The sequence below is a fragment of the Plectropomus leopardus genome, chromosome 4 (assembly GCF_026936395.1).
Source record: "Plectropomus leopardus strain MGB_pleo_1.0 chromosome 4, ASM2693639v1, whole genome shotgun sequence".
Taxonomy (NCBI): domain Eukaryota; kingdom Metazoa; phylum Chordata; class Actinopteri; order Perciformes; family Serranidae; genus Plectropomus; species Plectropomus leopardus.
The window spans coordinates 5,680,155-5,697,893 of record NC_142179.1 but is presented as its reverse complement, the minus strand read 5'-3'; the positions used below and the strand labels follow the sequence as shown (position 1 = coordinate 5,697,893).

The window sequence follows — 17,739 nt, the reverse complement described above, 5'->3', positions numbered from 1 at the left end:
ATTATAATGCAGTACTGGCCAATTATAATGCAGCGCTGACCACCTACTGCAAGGGTCTGACAGTTACACAGCTGTGCTGCACACACTAACATGCAATTGTTTCAGATATTCGTGGTCAGGCTGGTTTCTTGGATTTAAAGCTAAAGTTAGTGTATGTACTAGTGACACTAGTTGCCTGGAAAAGTTGTAGGGAATAAAACTTTTTTTTCTTGTTCCAAAACCAAGATCAAACCCTGAAAAGTGTAGGGTTAGCCGGCTAGCTAGCTACTTAAGGTATAGCCTACCTGAAGTAACTACATTTGCTTTCTAATTCAGGCTTTTCCACAGATTTTCAGTGTGTATGTACCGGTAACTGACGACAGGGGTGGGGGGTCATCTTTCATTCTGTGCTGTCGCTCTTAATTTCTGACATTTTTGCAGACCTGCGAAAGCTGTGTTTCGGGCAGAGCTCTCCATGAATTCTTTTTCTCCTCCGCGGCTGAATGTCGCTCAAGTTGTGGATAATTGATTAGTTGATTCATTCACAGCTGATCAGATGGATGAGAGGAGGTGTTTGCAGATGTTTGTAAGTGAAAGCAAAGTTTTAGACCCGGCAGAATGAAGGGTTTAGTTTTACTTTTAATGATCTTGTGCTGCACATCTTTCCCTTTAAGGCGCTATGTATATCCTAACGGTGTATTTATTTCAATACTGCTCCTAAATAACAGTCAAATCTAACTGTGTTGGCAGATGATTTAGTTGTGGCCGGCTGCCTCAAATGAATGAATAAGTAGGAAACCCTGTAATCGTTATTACTCTGAATAAAGATCAGCCTTGCTTTACAGGAACCAGTGAAGGCAGGGACCAGCTATGTGTGTGTTGATGAACGGTGTTTAGCTTCCCCTGGAGTTCCCGCCCGGAGGTGCAAGCTGGGGGGAAGCCGATCACCATTCATCTGCACATATTGCGATGACATGTGGCCAGTTTAAAATTAGTGACATTTCCTTTACCTTCATTGTTTTCTGTCTCGATAGCCAGGTCACTTTTATCCTTACATTAACGTTACACCGGTTTTACTGTTGAGTGAATCTGACATCCAGTAAATATTCTTCAAACTCATATTTTAGATCCCTCTCTCTGCTTCTCTCAGGTTTAATTTGAAAATAAATGCTAATTTAAGCCAGTTATCTTTTTTGCTGAAGTTAAGTTTCATCCAGAGAGAGCTTCTACTTTTTCATTACTTTTTCACTTTCACTATTAAATTCAGGAACCATGCAAAACAGCAGAAAACATTTGGACTGACAAGATAAGGTGGTGGTGTTGGATAAACATGCAGACTCCCAAAATTGTAATTAAAATTTTATTTCTTCAGTTATTTGGTCTTTTTTTTTTTCCGACTATTCTGCCAGTGAGGTTATGTTAGTGAGTCCAGTTTTATGGACACAGCATTGGATTATAGCGATGTAAGAAATCATGATGAAAGATGTAATAAAAAATAATTAAAAAAAACAAAACAACTGAAAACCTCTGCTAAGGCTCTACGATGTTTGAGGTTTGTTATTTTCTTTTTCTTTTTTTTTAATCTGGAAAGTGATTTATTGTGATAGACAGTCATGGGATTTACGCTATTTGCCAGTTTCAAGTACAGTAATATGAAGTGACTACACACATTTTGATGTAGTTTATAAGATATTCTGCCATTCAAAGTAACAAACACGACTGAAAACTTTGGCGGGGGTAAAAATAGGCTCCATTCACAATCTTACATCACCTTCAACCTTTGAGTCATTCCTCAGTACTTCAGTTTCCTCCATTCCTGTATTTTATCAGTCTTGTTGGGCAGGGAGAGTGGAAACAGTTTGTCATTTGACCTTTTCGACGATGACATTGAGTTGTTTGTTCTTTGAGAGAAAGAGGGAGAAAAAAAACGGATGCAGGTCACCAAAATATATTGAACTCACTGAAAGGAAATACAGTGAGCATTTCTTCCAAAAAGGCAGTTCGCACCCCACCATGAATGAAGCCTAAGTTTGGCTGCATGTTGTAACTGACCGACCCCAACAAGGCCCACCGTTGTCTGCTTCGACACTCACTCTCTCTCTGCTTCTCTTAACTCGCACACAAACACACTCCACACACGTCTGATAGTCTGTTACTCAGCGGCACAACAACTAACACAACAACAGATAAGTTCGTTTGCAACACAGAGGGCTTTTATGAGTGTAAACAGGTTAAAGGAACAGTTCAACACATTTGATTTCTCACCAAAAGCAAATAAGAGGATTGATGTCACTCTTATGTCTGTGCAAAGTTCAAAGCTCGAGTCAAGAAATGGTTAGCTCAGCATACTGTGGCATACAGACTGGCAGCAAAGGGAAACAAGTTTTTTTAATCCAAATCTTTATTTTTTTCAGTATATATCAAACGTGCAGTGCTGAATAGTCATTGTAGGAGCATGAGATACATATAGGTATAAATCAACAGTAGCTGGCATCAATGTATCAAAATTAACATGGATTGAGTAAACATAAAAAAGGGTTTCCAAAAAAGAAAAGTTCAAAAACAACAGGCATATAGAAATGTTTTAAATAGTCACTGCCAGTGCACTAGACTTAGTATAAGCTCACTGCCACACCTAGAGAGTGTGCGAAGTGAATGAATAGTATGCGGCTGCTGCTCAGCCTCACCCACTTCCAGCACCACCACCCCAACTCGCCAAAATTTAGCTTAACCATGGAGCATAATTTAAAGCTCTTCCTGACACGATTGCATGGCATGGTTGGTACCAGTGGATGCCTTAGGAGCTCTAGTTTTCATGTGATACCAGTGTCAATGCTTTAGTTTTAAAACTGAGCCCACTGCAGCTGGTTTTATTTGCTAGTCTCCCCAGTCCCTCACCTTTGCCATGTTCAGCATCGCCTGTCATACTTAGTGCTTCTTGAGTTTTTTGTTTTTTTTGGCCAGAAATGCTGTAATTTCCTCTCTGCTCCTTTCAGTTTCTTGTACTCGCTGTAGCCTGAGTTTTTGGTGTTTTGATTTAGATAGTCAAGCTTCAGATTTCAACCCCAACTTTTTCACAGTAACTACAGAGGGTAGGGTTTCAGATAACAAGTTGAAATGTGTTTAAGTGATAACAATAAATGTATTTATCATCTAAATACATATAATTTGTTTAGTCAGTAAGTAAATTGTTGTACTTGATTCCATTTAAGGGCCCAGAGAAGACCTCCGCAGGCTTTGGGCCAGGGTCATGTGTACTGATGCCAGTAACTCCTTCTGAGTCTGTCCTCTAAACACAAACATAATGACGAAGTGCTCGATCTGCTTCACATCCAGGGAACCTTGAGGTGCTCTTGAAGTTGACAACTGCTCACAAAAAAGAAATCTCTCCCCAGGTGCTCTTAGGCAAAACAAAGAGAACAGGTTTACCGGTTTACAACACAGAGGCCAGCTGGTGTTTTGAACAGTTATGGCCCGTCTAGACGAGAACCTTCAATACAGTTTTTGTCTTTGCTCCACCTGATAGAAAATTTTCTTTTCTGTGATGTGTTTTTAAGAGTTTAAAGACATGTCAAAGTCAAGTCTGTCAGTGCAAGCCTCAAGGAAAATCTTAAATCCTTTTGGGCAAAACAGACTCGAATCAGTATTCATGAGCATAATGAAATTGTCTAAATCCTCACCTCTAAAATAACACAGCATTTGGACATGTTTCCATCAAAGCTCTTAACTATATTAGAAGTGGTTTCTCTTCTTTAAAGTTTTCAACTTATATCCTTGTCATGCTCCCAGTTCATAATTGAAGGATAATTCCAGTTCTTTCACTTATAATAGCTTTTTTTCCACTAAAGTAATTGCTTAGCTCTGACAACACCACTAAAAGAAGTCAAAAAGATTATGCCCAAAGTTGAAAAAAGATGCCAGCTTGTTGCTATCGTAATTATTTCAGTTCCTCTGGGACTTCACCAGTGCAGAAACCTGATACTTAAATGTCAAATGTCAAGTCAAGTCTGCAGGGAGGCGAATCTTACAGCAGTCAAGTCCGGTCAAGTCTTAAGTTGTGATTTTCTGACTTTTGAATTAAGTCCACCTCTCAGCTCTAAAGTCAATAACACACTTTAGTTTCTGTTTCAAAATAAAACATTCCTAATATCCTATGTTAATGTCATTAAAACAAAACAAACTCAAGTACATCTTGCATGCATCAGTTTGATGCTACAATCAGTGGATATTTTTAATTATTGATTAATCTGCCAAAACATTTTTGGGGTTAACTGATAAGTTGTTTGGACTATAAAATGCATGAATATAAAAAGACACGCACATACCAGTGTGCAGTTGAGTGGGTGCTGGATCGAAGAAATATCTGCTCGAGTGGAAACAAATAGATCTGCTCAGACGTCTGATGAAGAGCTGCTGGCACGAAATGTTAAAAATCCCTCTGACTGGAGCTACTTAGTGTGCAGATCTACTTGTTTTTACTCTGGCCTATAAAATGTCAAAAAATACTGACACATGTCTAGTTCATGGTGATATCTCAATGTGTCTTGTTTTCGCTGTTTGTCCAAATGTACTTAATTTACTATCATAAAAGACTGAGAAAACCAGTAAATATTCACGCTTGAGAAGCAGGGACCAGTAAATATTTCACCTTTTTGCTTCACTTCCAATTTATACTTGAAGTTGCTGCTGTATACTTGAAGTTGGTGTTGTTTGTTTTCATGTGTGCCTTCTTTTAACTGTAATTTTAGTACTTGTATTTAGTACTTTGCATGTTGACACCAGGGCTCTGGGGAAAAGGCATTTTAAAAATATTTATTATAATTTTAGGCACTTTTTAATGTCATGTCCTTGTCTGTTTGGTTGTTGTTTTACTAATTTTCTTGTATTTTTTACTATTTTTTTTTTGCTGATTTTGGTTTATTTCTTCTTCCATTGTTTTAAAAACAAATCAAGCCAATTTTCTCAGTTTTCAAAGGGTTAACAAATGCTATATTTCTTCACAATTGTTGCCAAAAATTGATCAATAGGCCAAACATTTCTGCTCGGTTTAATATTGCCTTTAATGGGTGTGCCCAGTAGCCCACCTGATAGAGGTGGTGTCCCCGCTTTAGCAGCCGTGTGTGAGGATATCTGAATAAACAGTGAATTAACATGATGATACTGTAGTAATCTGATCAAGAATTCAGTGTGTGTTACTCACACTGCCTTAAAATTCAGCTTGAATCTTGTATTGGCTTTGTGTTTGAGTTGCGATTCAGGCCTCAATTTTCTGATTTTCAGATACACTTTGACACCTTCACTTGTCCAACAGTCACACTCCTTTTACACTTGCATAAACGATTTACTGACACCTTAAAGCGGTAAAAAAAATCCTTAATCAAGGACTTTAGGCCAAAGGTCAACAGAAAGTAAATTAAAGAGGAACAGCCAGGAGTCCCTGTTGAAGAACAAGTGTCAGCTGTCATCAGCATCGTCGTGATGAGTGACAGCTACTCAATCCCGTCACATGAATCACTGCTCATTGACCTGATATGGAAACACGCTGCTAAAACTCACCATGGTCATTGCTCTTTTTAGCTCACGGGTCTTTGTGCCTGTGAGAGAAACAGGAATTACCACAACGTAAAAACTGAGAATTTGTTTGGAGCAAGTATCATATAAGAGACCTTTGCGTCATTAAATACAATACTGACATGAACTCGCAACATACATAACACGGCTGCCTGAGCTGCTGCCGTGTTCAACGAAGGGTTTTTCGGCAAGAAAGGTATCTTTTAATATTAACTAATACTCACCGTAGAAAAATCAAAGCTGATTTTAGAAAATGCACTGCATACTGAGATAAAAGGACCGTTTTTAGTTTAATATTTTATTTTGGTAAAAAGGTTCCTCCTCCACATGAAACACACGATTTTTCGATGTGCTGTCTCTCCACTGTGACTGGTAGCATCCGTGAGTTTGTTTTCCAGCTTTTCCAGGCATGCAAAATTACTCTTTTCACAGCAGGCAGATTGTCAGACACCACCTTAGTCTGTTTGCCTCACTTGATGTCAAATTAGATTTAATTGTTATCAGTTTTACTTGCTGACCGTTAACTCCTGTGGATATTTTCACACCAAAATGTGACATTTCTTTCCTGCCAGAGAGGCACGACTCCAATCTTGTTCCAGCAGGATATTAGAGCAGCTCATGGACGTGACTTTGACTTTGGTGACGGTAATGTTGAATCCTGCAGCAGGTGGTCAGATTAATGAGGGCGTGAAATTTTATTTAATGACGTCCCATTTGATTTTTGCCTCTTTTTGCATATTAGCCTTACATGCGCTTGTATTTGCATGTTGGAGTTTTGGATATACAAACAGTCTGATGCAGAAGAAGTCTTTTTGCATCCAGGGACAGTGTGAGGACAGATTTGACATCCATAGTCTCAGTACTTGACTCTATGTCACCCATACAATATCTTCTTGCAAGATCTGCTTGCCTGGAAGAAACTTTTTTTGGCTTTGGGGCCAGAAGTCTTCATTCTCTTGGACTGTGGATAAGTAGGAGAAACTGGTTATAGGCAGTTATTTTGGACTTAGTTGGTGTTTAATTCGGCATGTATTTGATCCACCAACTAGCACTTATTTTAGTGAGAAATCTTAATTTTTTCTTAAATGTTCACCTCTCACTCCCAAGGTCTGCACAAAAGCTGCTGGTAGTGAGTTGAATCAGCAAAATTCAAAATGTAAAGTTTGTATGTATTAAGTTTCTTTTTATGGATTATGCCAAACTCGTAAGAGCGCTGTTGACACGATGCCTTTTATCTCGTGTTTGTTGAGTTACGTTTTTGCATACACGCAAGGACTTGTCAATATGTCATACTTTTTAAAGGGAGTTTGGAGTAATATTTTATCCCCAGTCTTTGCAATATCTAATTGTGTGTTTTGAAACTCATATAGCCTTTAGATGTTAGATAGTGTCAGACTTTAGGCGTTCAAAAGTCTTCTTGTGTATGCTAGGCATAAAGTGCCTCCAAACAATCTCCTCTTGGACAGAAACGTTTGTAAACCATTTTGTACTGTAAGTAAGTCAAATATCTTATTTGACTTTTGTTTTTTGTTTGTGTTCTGTGTAGTAATTGCACAGGGTGCAGCATTATTCATTGTTTATTTGGGTCAAAGGATCTCTGAAAGAGTTTTTAACGAGCAATTTTATCATAAATTATCCTTCTGCACCGTGAAAAACTGTGAGTTTATTTTCTGAGGAGAAGCAGCCAAGACTTAGAAATCATTAGTAATGCTTTAATATAAGGCCCAGTGGGAGCTGGAGTGTTGCTTCAGTTTTATGCCTAAAACTCCCCACAGGGCAGTTAATAGTGTTTCAGAAGCTTCGGGTGGGCTACGGAGAATGCACATAGACACACATGCACCTTTTACAATCTCCACCACATTTCAACACAGAACCACAGACCTGCGTGGCGTCTCTCCGCCATGTGAAAAGCCTCAGCCAGCATCTTTCCTCCTGTTGTGGTGTGCTGCTGGTAATTAGGCCTCTGTTGTTGCTGCTGTCACCACTCATTTTCAACTCTATTGAGGCGGAGGGAAGAAAAAGAAGGCTAAAACAATATTGCCTCACTCATAAAATCCAGTGTAATTATCCCAGGTTTTACGTGCCCTAGGAAGTCAAAAATTCACTTACATGACAAGAAGTAAATTGCAAGAACTAAATCAGCTGCAGCTCCAGAGCACCTTGCTGAGAAAGATTTTTTTTTATTCAATGCAAAGGTGGAATTTCTTTTGTTCCCCTGATTTCGGGCAGTTGTTTGATGTTCACTGAGGTGTACCTCTATGAAACTCATATCTAACCCCAAACAGAATGAAACTGTGCAGAAACAGCAAACAAATAACCATTATTCAAGGCGACTGTAAAATGGGTTGTCAACCAAGAAAGATTTGTGGTATTAATGGTTCCGGTCACACATTGCTTTCTTCGCACAGACTAATAGAGGATATGCATCAGACCATTTGGTGTTTCACATAAAGAAATGTGGGAGGGAAAGAAACCCTTCAGTGTTAGAGCTGACCAAGCACACATTAATGCCAGCTGGCGATGGTTGATTGGTGTAGAGTCCGGTCCATGCTCATGTGGGTGGTGTGGTTAAATTGGTGTTGCCAGGCTTTAGCATTGCTTTACCTGAATATAGGCTGTATTTATTACAATTCCTGTAATAGAGCAGGAAACATGATGTTGATACAGCCATAGAGGAAGAAAAAATACTTTATTAATCCCCTGGGGGGTTCAGTTTTTTGCTGCTTGTTGTGTAACGCATACTTAGGCCTGATATGCACACTCATACACACACACAGGACCCACAGACACCCTCAGCAGCTGGAGAGACGTTAGAGGACCCTGCTGGAAAAAAAACAGCTTTACCAGCTGAAGATGGCTAAGCTGGTTGATCAGCTTGTTTGACCAGTGTTTAAGGTATGATTTTGCATAATGTTTGGTGTTATAGCTGGTCATATCAGCTTGTGATGGTCACTTTAGCTGGTTTATCCAATGAAGTTCCTGTAAAATTGAAACAATCAGCGTCCTTGAATATGGAGAAATAACAGTGGACATTGGACAACACCTCCCTAAATCTTAAGTCATCTAGTTTCATTTAAAGGACACATTTGCCTCCTTTTAAGTGGCTAGCCAATCAGTGTTGATGGTAAATGTAGTCAATTGAAGCAATAAATTCCTCAATGCTATATTGACAGAGAAACTTTATGAGTTTTCCTTCCTGCACAGCCGTTATTGCAGTGCCTACATGTACATGGATGCATTGTGTCCAAGCTCCTGACTCTTACCCCCAAATACTCCCCAAACCTGCCCAGCACGTGGAGGTGGGTGCCTCGAACACAGCTGTGTTTACAAAAAGTCAAGGTGTCAGAGATAAGTTACTTTACTGCTTGACTAGAAATGTCAGAAAAATGCGATGTTAATGCATAAGAGTGTGATTAACGACAAACCGGCCTGTGAGGTTGTGTATCACTGCCACAGCCATTAGCTATTACTTTGTTGGCCAAAACACGCGTTAGTTGACAAAAATACTTACTCAATGAATATCTGCCCTCTTGACTTGCTACTTGTTCATTCCAGTTTATTTTTGCAATCCTGAAGAAATCTTCAGTGTTTGGTTGGTCCGTCTACTGTTCCAACAATCACCAACTCTGGTTTGGCCAAAATAAACCCCTAATTCACAGAGTCAGATGTGAAATGCTCGACACACTTCATTTGCACAATGTCTCTCAGCGGGCCTTGGTCATTCTTCAGATGCAGAGGCACAAAAGAATGACAAAAGAAAAAACAGCTAAGTGCTTAGCCAGTCGTCAAAATATTTGTCAAATTTTGCATAGTGCCAGACGCCGGAAGCAGCTTAAGTGTGTTTTCATTAAATTTGTTGCTTCTAGTCTGTGCGCTCCAGTACACTTCTTCTCTCCTGATATTTCTTAGTCCAGAACTGGTCTTTTGGGAACCCCTAATGTACAACCTGCGCACCAGTCAGAACCAGAATTCGCCAAACAAACATTCACCTCATCTACAATGTTGCCTGTTCTTTTACCTGCAACATTTGTGTGCTTTGATATTAATTAATTAATCACTTCTTTTATCCTGAGCTGCCAGACGTGTCATCACATGTTATAATGAGGTGCTTTGTGTCCTTTTTCTTTCACTGGACTCCTTCAAGACTGCCTTCTTTGAACAGCCACAGTTGGGAGGGATAAACCCGCCATCATGGTCCTGCCTTTTTCACAGTGTTTTTCACACTCAGAGCCCATTTTTAGTTACCTGCTCACACAAGAAGCTGGTGTGAAAATGAGGCTGTGTGGCTTATACCTGCTTGTTCAACTCCCTCTGAAAGAGTAGTTATAGTTTGATTGTCTTTCTGGAGTTCCTGACAGAGAGCGGTGATTAATTCACTCCGTCTGATCTTTGAAACTTATTCTCTAAGAGATAGATCTCTAATCTATGTGTGGCGGTGGCTGATGGCAAAGATGGAGGAGTGCTTCCGTGTTCCCTCTCTAAATTGTTTGTGTAAGTCCTTGAAAGCAGGGCAGGCATCACTTGGCATGAGTCCTTTTTTGGTCACAGTAGTTTAAGGAGTTTGAGTTGCGGGTTTAATCAATCAGTCGATCCAGTCACAGCTGATCAGATGGATGGATGAAAGGATTATCTGCTGCTGAGGCGAGTGAAAGTAAACTTTAAGACCAAGTGCAATGAATGGTTAAGTTTCACTTTCAATGTGCCTTGCATTCCGCTGCTCCGTCTGTGCCCAGAGTACACTCTGCACTCACAGAGTGTGGTGAATGAATAACCGAAAGGAAGGCTTTGGTGGTATCATGATATCACGATATTACAGATGCCAGATTGAAAAGGTATTGACAAATTCTGAAGGTGTGTTTTTCAATACCATCGTAAATACAGATGCTCCTCTTTCTGTTAGTACTGCACACTAATACAGTCATATACCACATAACCCAGTGAAATTTCAGGAAGGTATGAAATCCTACATACTGCCAAAGGCTCCTGAACTGTATATTCTAATGGTGCTCCTAATGAACAGTCCAGCTCCAAAAATATAAAATCAATCTGTGGCGGCAGATGTTTTGAGATGGGCTGTCACACATAAATAAGTGTATTGGAAATCCTTCATCAGCTCATCAAAATGCATCTCATTAAATATAATGTCTGGTACTATAGTTTTTACTGTGAAGCTCAAAAACAAGTGCAAACACTCAATGACATCATCTCTCAAACAAAAAAATGCAGAAAGAAAAAAAATATCCAGCTCCCCTCCCTTTGTCTCTGTCCCACTTAATTTGACCTCTCACTATTCCTGCCACATGAGACAAATTACATCCAGCTCACCTAGATTTCATGCAAATCCGGCCCCCAGTTGAAATCTGCATTTCCTTATCATTTCATACACAAGGTGCAGTATGTAGGCCAATCGTGCAGCCCCACTACGAGCAGAAACTGATACAGCCCATATTTTGATGCAAAAATGCTGATTGTTGTTGCTGCAGTACCCTGGATACTTGATGGGCATTGTGACATAAATGAAGATCCCTTTTCTGTCAAATGTATTAACATTAATGATTAGAAATATAAAGACCCACATCCTCAAAGGATGCTCTATATATTTTGGAATCTGAACAAACAAATGCAAATTTACTCCTCATTTTTCCACCCAGATTTATTCTATATCTCCATGTCTTCCTAATGGGGTTGCAGGAGTGTGAATGTCTGTGAACCGTGGAGTGTGGATATTAATGGCGTCACAGCAGACACAGTAGATTTCCACTCAAGGCTGATGGCGAGTTGCCTGTCGCCTACCTCGGTGCCATTTTTAGCCTGCGGCGGCTCTGGCTGCCCTCGTTGCCACCTTGCTGCACGGTGCCACGTGTGGGCAGGCGCTGGCCGGGGGCCTCTCCCATCTCCTGCTGCTGTACGGCGGGGCTCCCGTGGGACGGGGCGGGGGGCGGGGGTGGGGCGAGGCAGGGCAGGGGAGGGGAAGGGGGGCTCGCCGCTGACTGAAGCACACTAGCGGTCTTAAGGAGCGCTGCTGAGGGGAAGTCCTGTGCGTTTGAAGTAGGGACCTCAGAAAGCCTGTTTACTCAGGAGGGGGAGGGGGGAAGCTGGCCCGCTGCACAAGAATGCCTGTGTCATGACGGGAGCGGCGGAGAGGAGGAATGCACTCCACAATCCCAACACTGTAGGAGCCGGGCCACAGCTGAGGTGGCAGCCATTTCTTCCTATTTATTTTAGCTCCCTCTCCACTCAATCACTGGCCCTGTCTGCGGCCCTAAGCATCCCTGGAAAATGAAAAATGGCCCTGCATTTTTATTTATGGCTTGCGATTTCCAAGTATTTACCAGTGCCGTATCTTCACCCAACGTGGATGAAATATAGAAACTGTGATTATTTTTTCTTACTTTAATTATCTGTTTATTCAGGCGAAGCTCACAGAGCACAGAGGAGCGCTGCCTTACCTTTCTCCTGGTACGGACATTCATACTAATGAGATTTCAGTGGGGTCATAGTTTATTCTTTCACACTAAATATGTTCCTGAGTAGTTTGCAAGAGAGTTTCAGTTCATTTGACCTGGTGAGAACCCCAAAAACTGTAGTTAGATGCCTACAAATCCCATGAACTTCCTCTGAAAGCACTGCACTGTGGGTCAGCACCAATAGATACGGCTGAATAGTTATTACTAGATGCTTATATTCATCTGATTTGTGTGATCCTGCCTGCCTTAAACACCAGTGAAGGTTAATGCCATTGCTGATCACCGGCGCTGGAAGATTTGTTTTCACTCGCACTGCTGCCAAATTTTTTAACACGGCAGGACGAGAGCTCACCAAAATGTCTTGAATACACAAGCTACTTGTGAGTCCATGTGACCTTTGTTTACCAACTCTGGTTTGTTTGTAAATGGGCTGTTTGAACCAACATGAACCCAATTTTTAGTTCAAGGCCTGTAATGTCTCACCAGCAGACTACAAGCAGAGTTTTATGGACATTACCAGTTGAGAGATGACCTCCTCCGCCTTCAGTTTATATTCAGAGTTAAGATGAGCTGGTCTTAAAGAAATGCAGAATGATCCTCGGGGGGCCTTTACACACACACACACACAGCCAGGGAGGGAGTCTGTGATATCATTTATTCAGAAAAAGCTTGCTATTCCACAAGTGTGGACCGTTTGCACCAAGCTGTGCAAAACAAACACCAATCAGCCAAATCAATAAAACCACTGACAGGTGAAGTGAATTATATTGATCCATCAATATAATGTTACAGTGCAACGTTCTGTTGGGAGACTGTGTGTCCTGGCATTCATGTAGATGCCACTTCACACACTACCCTCCTAAATACCACTGTGGACCAGGTACCCCAGCCTTTGCATCGCAACGGTACCTTCCAATGATAGTGGCCCTCCAGAAGGGTGATGCATCATGCCACAATGGAAAATCTAGAAGCTGACCTATGCTCGATATTTGATGCAGATACCGACATGAGGAGGTAAAAAATATTGATATTGATATATCGGCAGACTATATACTCTGTGTGTGTGTGTGTGTGTGTGTTTGTTTGTTTGTGTTTGTGTTTGTGTTTGTGTTTGTGTGTGTGTGTGTGTGTGTGTGTGTGTGTGTGTGTTTATAAAGAGGTGTCTGTGGCTCAAAAGGTGAGAGCCATTGCTGAACCACAGTGTGGCTCCTGACCTGTCAAGGCAAGGACACAGGGCCTCCTGGGTACCGCCATGCCCCTGGGATACTTAGACGGATTATGATCTGGGAAATTGGAGGCCAGGTTAACGCCTTGAGCTCTGTGTCACATTGCAGGGGTCACTCTTGAACAGTTTTTGCAGTGTGGCATGGTGCATTGTCCTGCTGGAGGGGCCACTGTTATCTGGAAGTGCCATTGCCGTGAGGGGCTGTGCCTGGACAGTAAAGATGTTTGGGTGATGCGTGTCAAGTGGCATCCATATTTGTGCCAAGACCAAAGGCTTCTTAGCAGTTTTGTCTGATTGGTGTGTACCAGTGTGTGCATTAGTCAAATGTTTAAGCTGTCAGCCTGTGGACATACTATGTTTTATGTCAACCTAATAACTTAATAAATTATAGCTTTTATAGAGAGCTGATGGAGTGTATACAAAGAACATGAAAGGCTAAAAGCCTGCGATCAAAGCAAGAGTGACTCTTTGTTTAGTTGCTCTTTATGGTCTCTGTTATTTAGCATATTTGCAGAAGGATCTGTGGTGGCGGATAGAGAGGTTTTGTTAGCAGTTAATGAGATATTGAATTGAATTTCATTATCTGACACATTACACATTCACATCATGTACTTATGAAACTGACTCTTTAGTGCATGGAGAAAGCTAACAGAAAATGTTTGCTTTTCTGAGGAAAACCTGAACAAGATTTAAAATGCTTTCAGAGTTTGATGAACCGTGGTTTAGAAAAAGTTGTAAACTTGTGTTTAAGTGATGTAATGATCGCGAAAACATTTGAGGAATTCTGTTTAAATCGACCTTGAGTGCACATGGGTTTCAAGCATTTCAATTTGAAATTACCCCTAACAAGATTAAAATGAACCAAATGCAAAACTAACAAAAGAGTGCAATTTTGGACTGTGGTTTGGACCAAAAAAAACAAACAGAAGGCATAATCACAGCCTTACTGTTGGCCCGCAGCTCCAGCAAACAGTCTCTGATGATTCATTCAAGCGGCAAGATGTTCCCCACCGGCTTTTCAACCTGCTGCTCCGGCTGCTTTTATGACCATTGAGCTACAGATACCTGAAGCATTCAGCAGTTTTCAGTCGTTAGAGTGGGAAATTGAATCTCCAGTGCGTCCTGCTGTAAAGCAGAGTGTAAAGTAAGGGATATATGCAGCCACTTGATCAGCCCTCAGAGTCAGTCGCAGTTGTTTACTCTCGCCAGGATTACCCAAAGGACCAGATGACTGATTTCGTATCAGCAGTGAAAGGTGACGGCTTCGTCCCTCAGTGTTTAGATAAGCAGTTTTAAGGGGGGAGGTTAAGTGCTGGCGTGCTATTCCATCAAATAAGGAAAGCATTAGCATTTTTTCATGATCTGATTCAGTAACAGCAGAGTCGTGGGGACTGAGTACTTTAAAATTTTCATTTTCTTATCGAGAACTTGCTATAAAGTCAAATCTTATTTTCATGTTATGCAACCAAAGCAAATAATCTGCAGATTGTTAAAAATGCTTCAAAATAACTATAGTGTTTTTGTGCAATTACTGGCAGTGAATCGCAAAGCATGAGAGATGAATCTCTCCTCAGTTCCTCTTCCTGAGGTTTCTCCCATTTTTTATCTGTGTAAGGGTCCTATTGTGCTTGTCTGTATATATAATGTTACATTGAAGGATGTTCATAGAAAACGTGGCCAAAGTTTCAGATAATGAGGTATGTAGATGCCATCCCCTGTGAGCCAAAACCTCAGACTTCAGACTGCTCTGAATATTTTGTTGCCACCAGTTTTTTGTACTCAGGGTACATCCCGATGTCATATTTGGCAGGATGTCTTTATATGGTCGTCTGCTCCTTGCACACTACCTCGAGTGTTTACATTACATCAGCTACACTGCTACAGTATATGAAACTGCATTGCAACATCAGGAAAAAGTTTATGTTGTTAATTTCTCGCCGATTTTGGATCATATTCCTACAGGAACATGTCTGGTTGTGGTTAGAAGGTTTAATTGGTGACTTTTCAAGGTAAACAGGGCCACTATTCTGTGTTGCAAGTACACTGCTAACATACATTTAGCTGAATCCAAACATCAAGGAAATGTAATCTTGAGCGCCTTGAGCTGGCAGGATGGGTCTATGTGTGGCGCAGTTTTGGTGTTTTGACTGCATGTAATGTGTGCAACCCACTGCGGGAGATTTAAGCAGCTGTTAGCAGTTAGCGGCAAACTCAAAAAAAGCTAAACAATGAGACTTGGGGGCTTCTTACCCTCCGAGCAGAGGACAAGAATGGCCGTCGTATAACAGGGACACCAAATGATTGCTGTCGCTGTGCTGTTATTGTTTATAAAGAGCTGCAGACTAGTATGTAATATATCACACAAGAGGCTGACACTGTTGTGTTGACACATGTTAACACCTGTCATGTGTCTTTTGTGGCAAAAAGAGGGGACTTTGTAGCGGCTCTTTAGCATGATCTCTGTGTAAAATGGGTTTCAGTTGCTAATGTTGTAAATTGCTCTCTGATGTCAACACAATTTTTTTTTTTTTTTTAAATGCTTTTTTGGTGATTTTTTTTTTTTTGTTTTACAATAGAAAGTGTCGCTATGCTCTGTTACAGTCATTCTTTTAGCTGTAACTATGCTAAGATATGGAGGACCCAGAAATGCTGACCAGTCAGAGCAGACTGGGCTGTTTTGAAGATGGGTTTAAAGAGACAGGCACTAAGTGGAGCGTTTCAGACAGAGGTGAATACAGGTGATCCAGTACACAATGTATGAAGAAAATTAAGTGTTTTTGACCATTAAAGCATGTAAACATGCCACAAATACATGTATGAACCATAAAATTATCAGGAACCCTTTATTTTTGCAAAGAGTTTCTCCAAAGTGACGTTCAAAAGGACAGAGAGTGTCATTGATTTACAGCAAGTTAACCCCCCGGAGGCAAAGTTGTGATTTGTGACATTGGGCTTTATGAATAAAATTCACTCGACTTGACATTGGCTTTTGTTTGAAAAAAGAAAGCCATAGTTTGAAGGACTTCTTCGGAGCTGCTTTTTTATCTCAGAGCCATGGGGCTGTTATCTGTCACTCTGGAGATTTCAAGTATCGTGAGCTCACGAGCTTTGAGAGGTTTTTAGAGTCTTTACCTGAAAAAGCAGCCCAAGGCTTAATTAACAGCCGCCAGTGAATGTTCAGAAAGTCAGAAACATGAAGCATGTGTATATGTAATGTAACTGCAGGACCTTTTTCTTGTTTTTGTACATCCTTGTTAACACTTCATCCCGTCTCTCTGCACAGAACCGGAGCTGGATGTCCCCGGGACCTTGGACTCTGTAGCCCGGCAGGTCAATGAGACTGTCCGCAGCCGTCGCCGCCGAGATGCCGGGGAGGACGACTACAACATTGAAATCCTCTTAGGTGTTGACGACTCTGTGGTTCGCTTTCACGGCAAGGAGCACGTGCAGAACTACCTCCTCACTCTCATGAATATCGTAAGTCACTGCTGCTTTTGTCCTCTTGGTGCAGATTAGATTAGATAAGAAAGTCTTCATTTTCCCTGATGGGCAATTTGGTTTGCAACAGAAGTCAATACAACCAATTCACACCATAATAAATAAATACAACGAATAAAGGCATAAATACATATAATACACAGTCAGTGTCATCAAAAGTAGTTGTAGTAAATGTGAAACATTCAAGATTCATTATTAATTGTTCATTACAAAGATATTACAGCTATAGATATTTAAAAACCCAACAGCTGAGGGAACAAATCATAAGAAACTGCTGCTATAATGACCTTTGCCCTCTGAATGATAGACATCGTCAGAATTATACAAGTAAACACTGATTTTATTTTTATATTTATATTTTTAGCAAAGTTTAACAGTGCTTCCCAGCCTCTTTTTGTTAACCAATGCAGAGGTTGCTGAACCAACAGATCATTGCAAAAGTTCAAATTGATTCAATAAATGATGAAATACATTAAAATACCTTAATTTGCTCCAAAAGAACAGTCCCTGATTGTCCTATTAACAGACGTAGTCAGTGTTGGCCTCAAAAGTCAGTGTAACACCAATGATGGTGTCCAAATACTTATATTGGCATACTCTCTTTATGAAAGCAGGTGCTGAGACAGGTGGTTCCTACGGAAATCAGTCAGCTTCTCTTTAGTTTTGCAAACACTGAGTTGAAAGCATCAGTTAAGCATCAATTGTCTAAAACAGGACCATGCAGAGTGGTACATTTTGAGCATGAGTTGTGTGTATATGTATTGCTCTTCATGCAGTACAGACTTTAAAAAGGCCTTAGTTGGTACTGAAAGCGTCTTTATGTTCTCTCAGCAGAGCTGCACTGTACCAACACACAGTGGAACGGTTATATAAAACTGTTTATTAGGCGTGGCAGACTGTATTGATATCAAAGTAATAAGGATAAATGCTGTCAGAATTCATATGTAGAGAGACAAACTCCACGCACTCCTTCCTGTCTGGCATCTGTTCCACCGTCTC

General features: G+C 40.7%; 1 protein-coding gene across 3 annotated transcripts in view; it reads left to right on the top strand.

Moving 5' to 3' along the window:
- adamts3 (ADAM metallopeptidase with thrombospondin type 1 motif, 3) overlaps positions 1–17,739 on the top strand; it is a 180,808-nt gene that overhangs the window by 59,369 nt on the left and 103,700 nt on the right. For all 3 annotated transcript variants that reach the window (XM_042488052.2, XM_088076380.1, XM_088076379.1), the window contains exon 5: positions 16,526–16,719. In XM_042488052.2, coding sequence (XP_042343986.2) covers positions 16,526–16,719 — 194 coding nt within the window. The remainder of the gene's footprint in view (positions 1–16,525; positions 16,720–17,739) is intronic.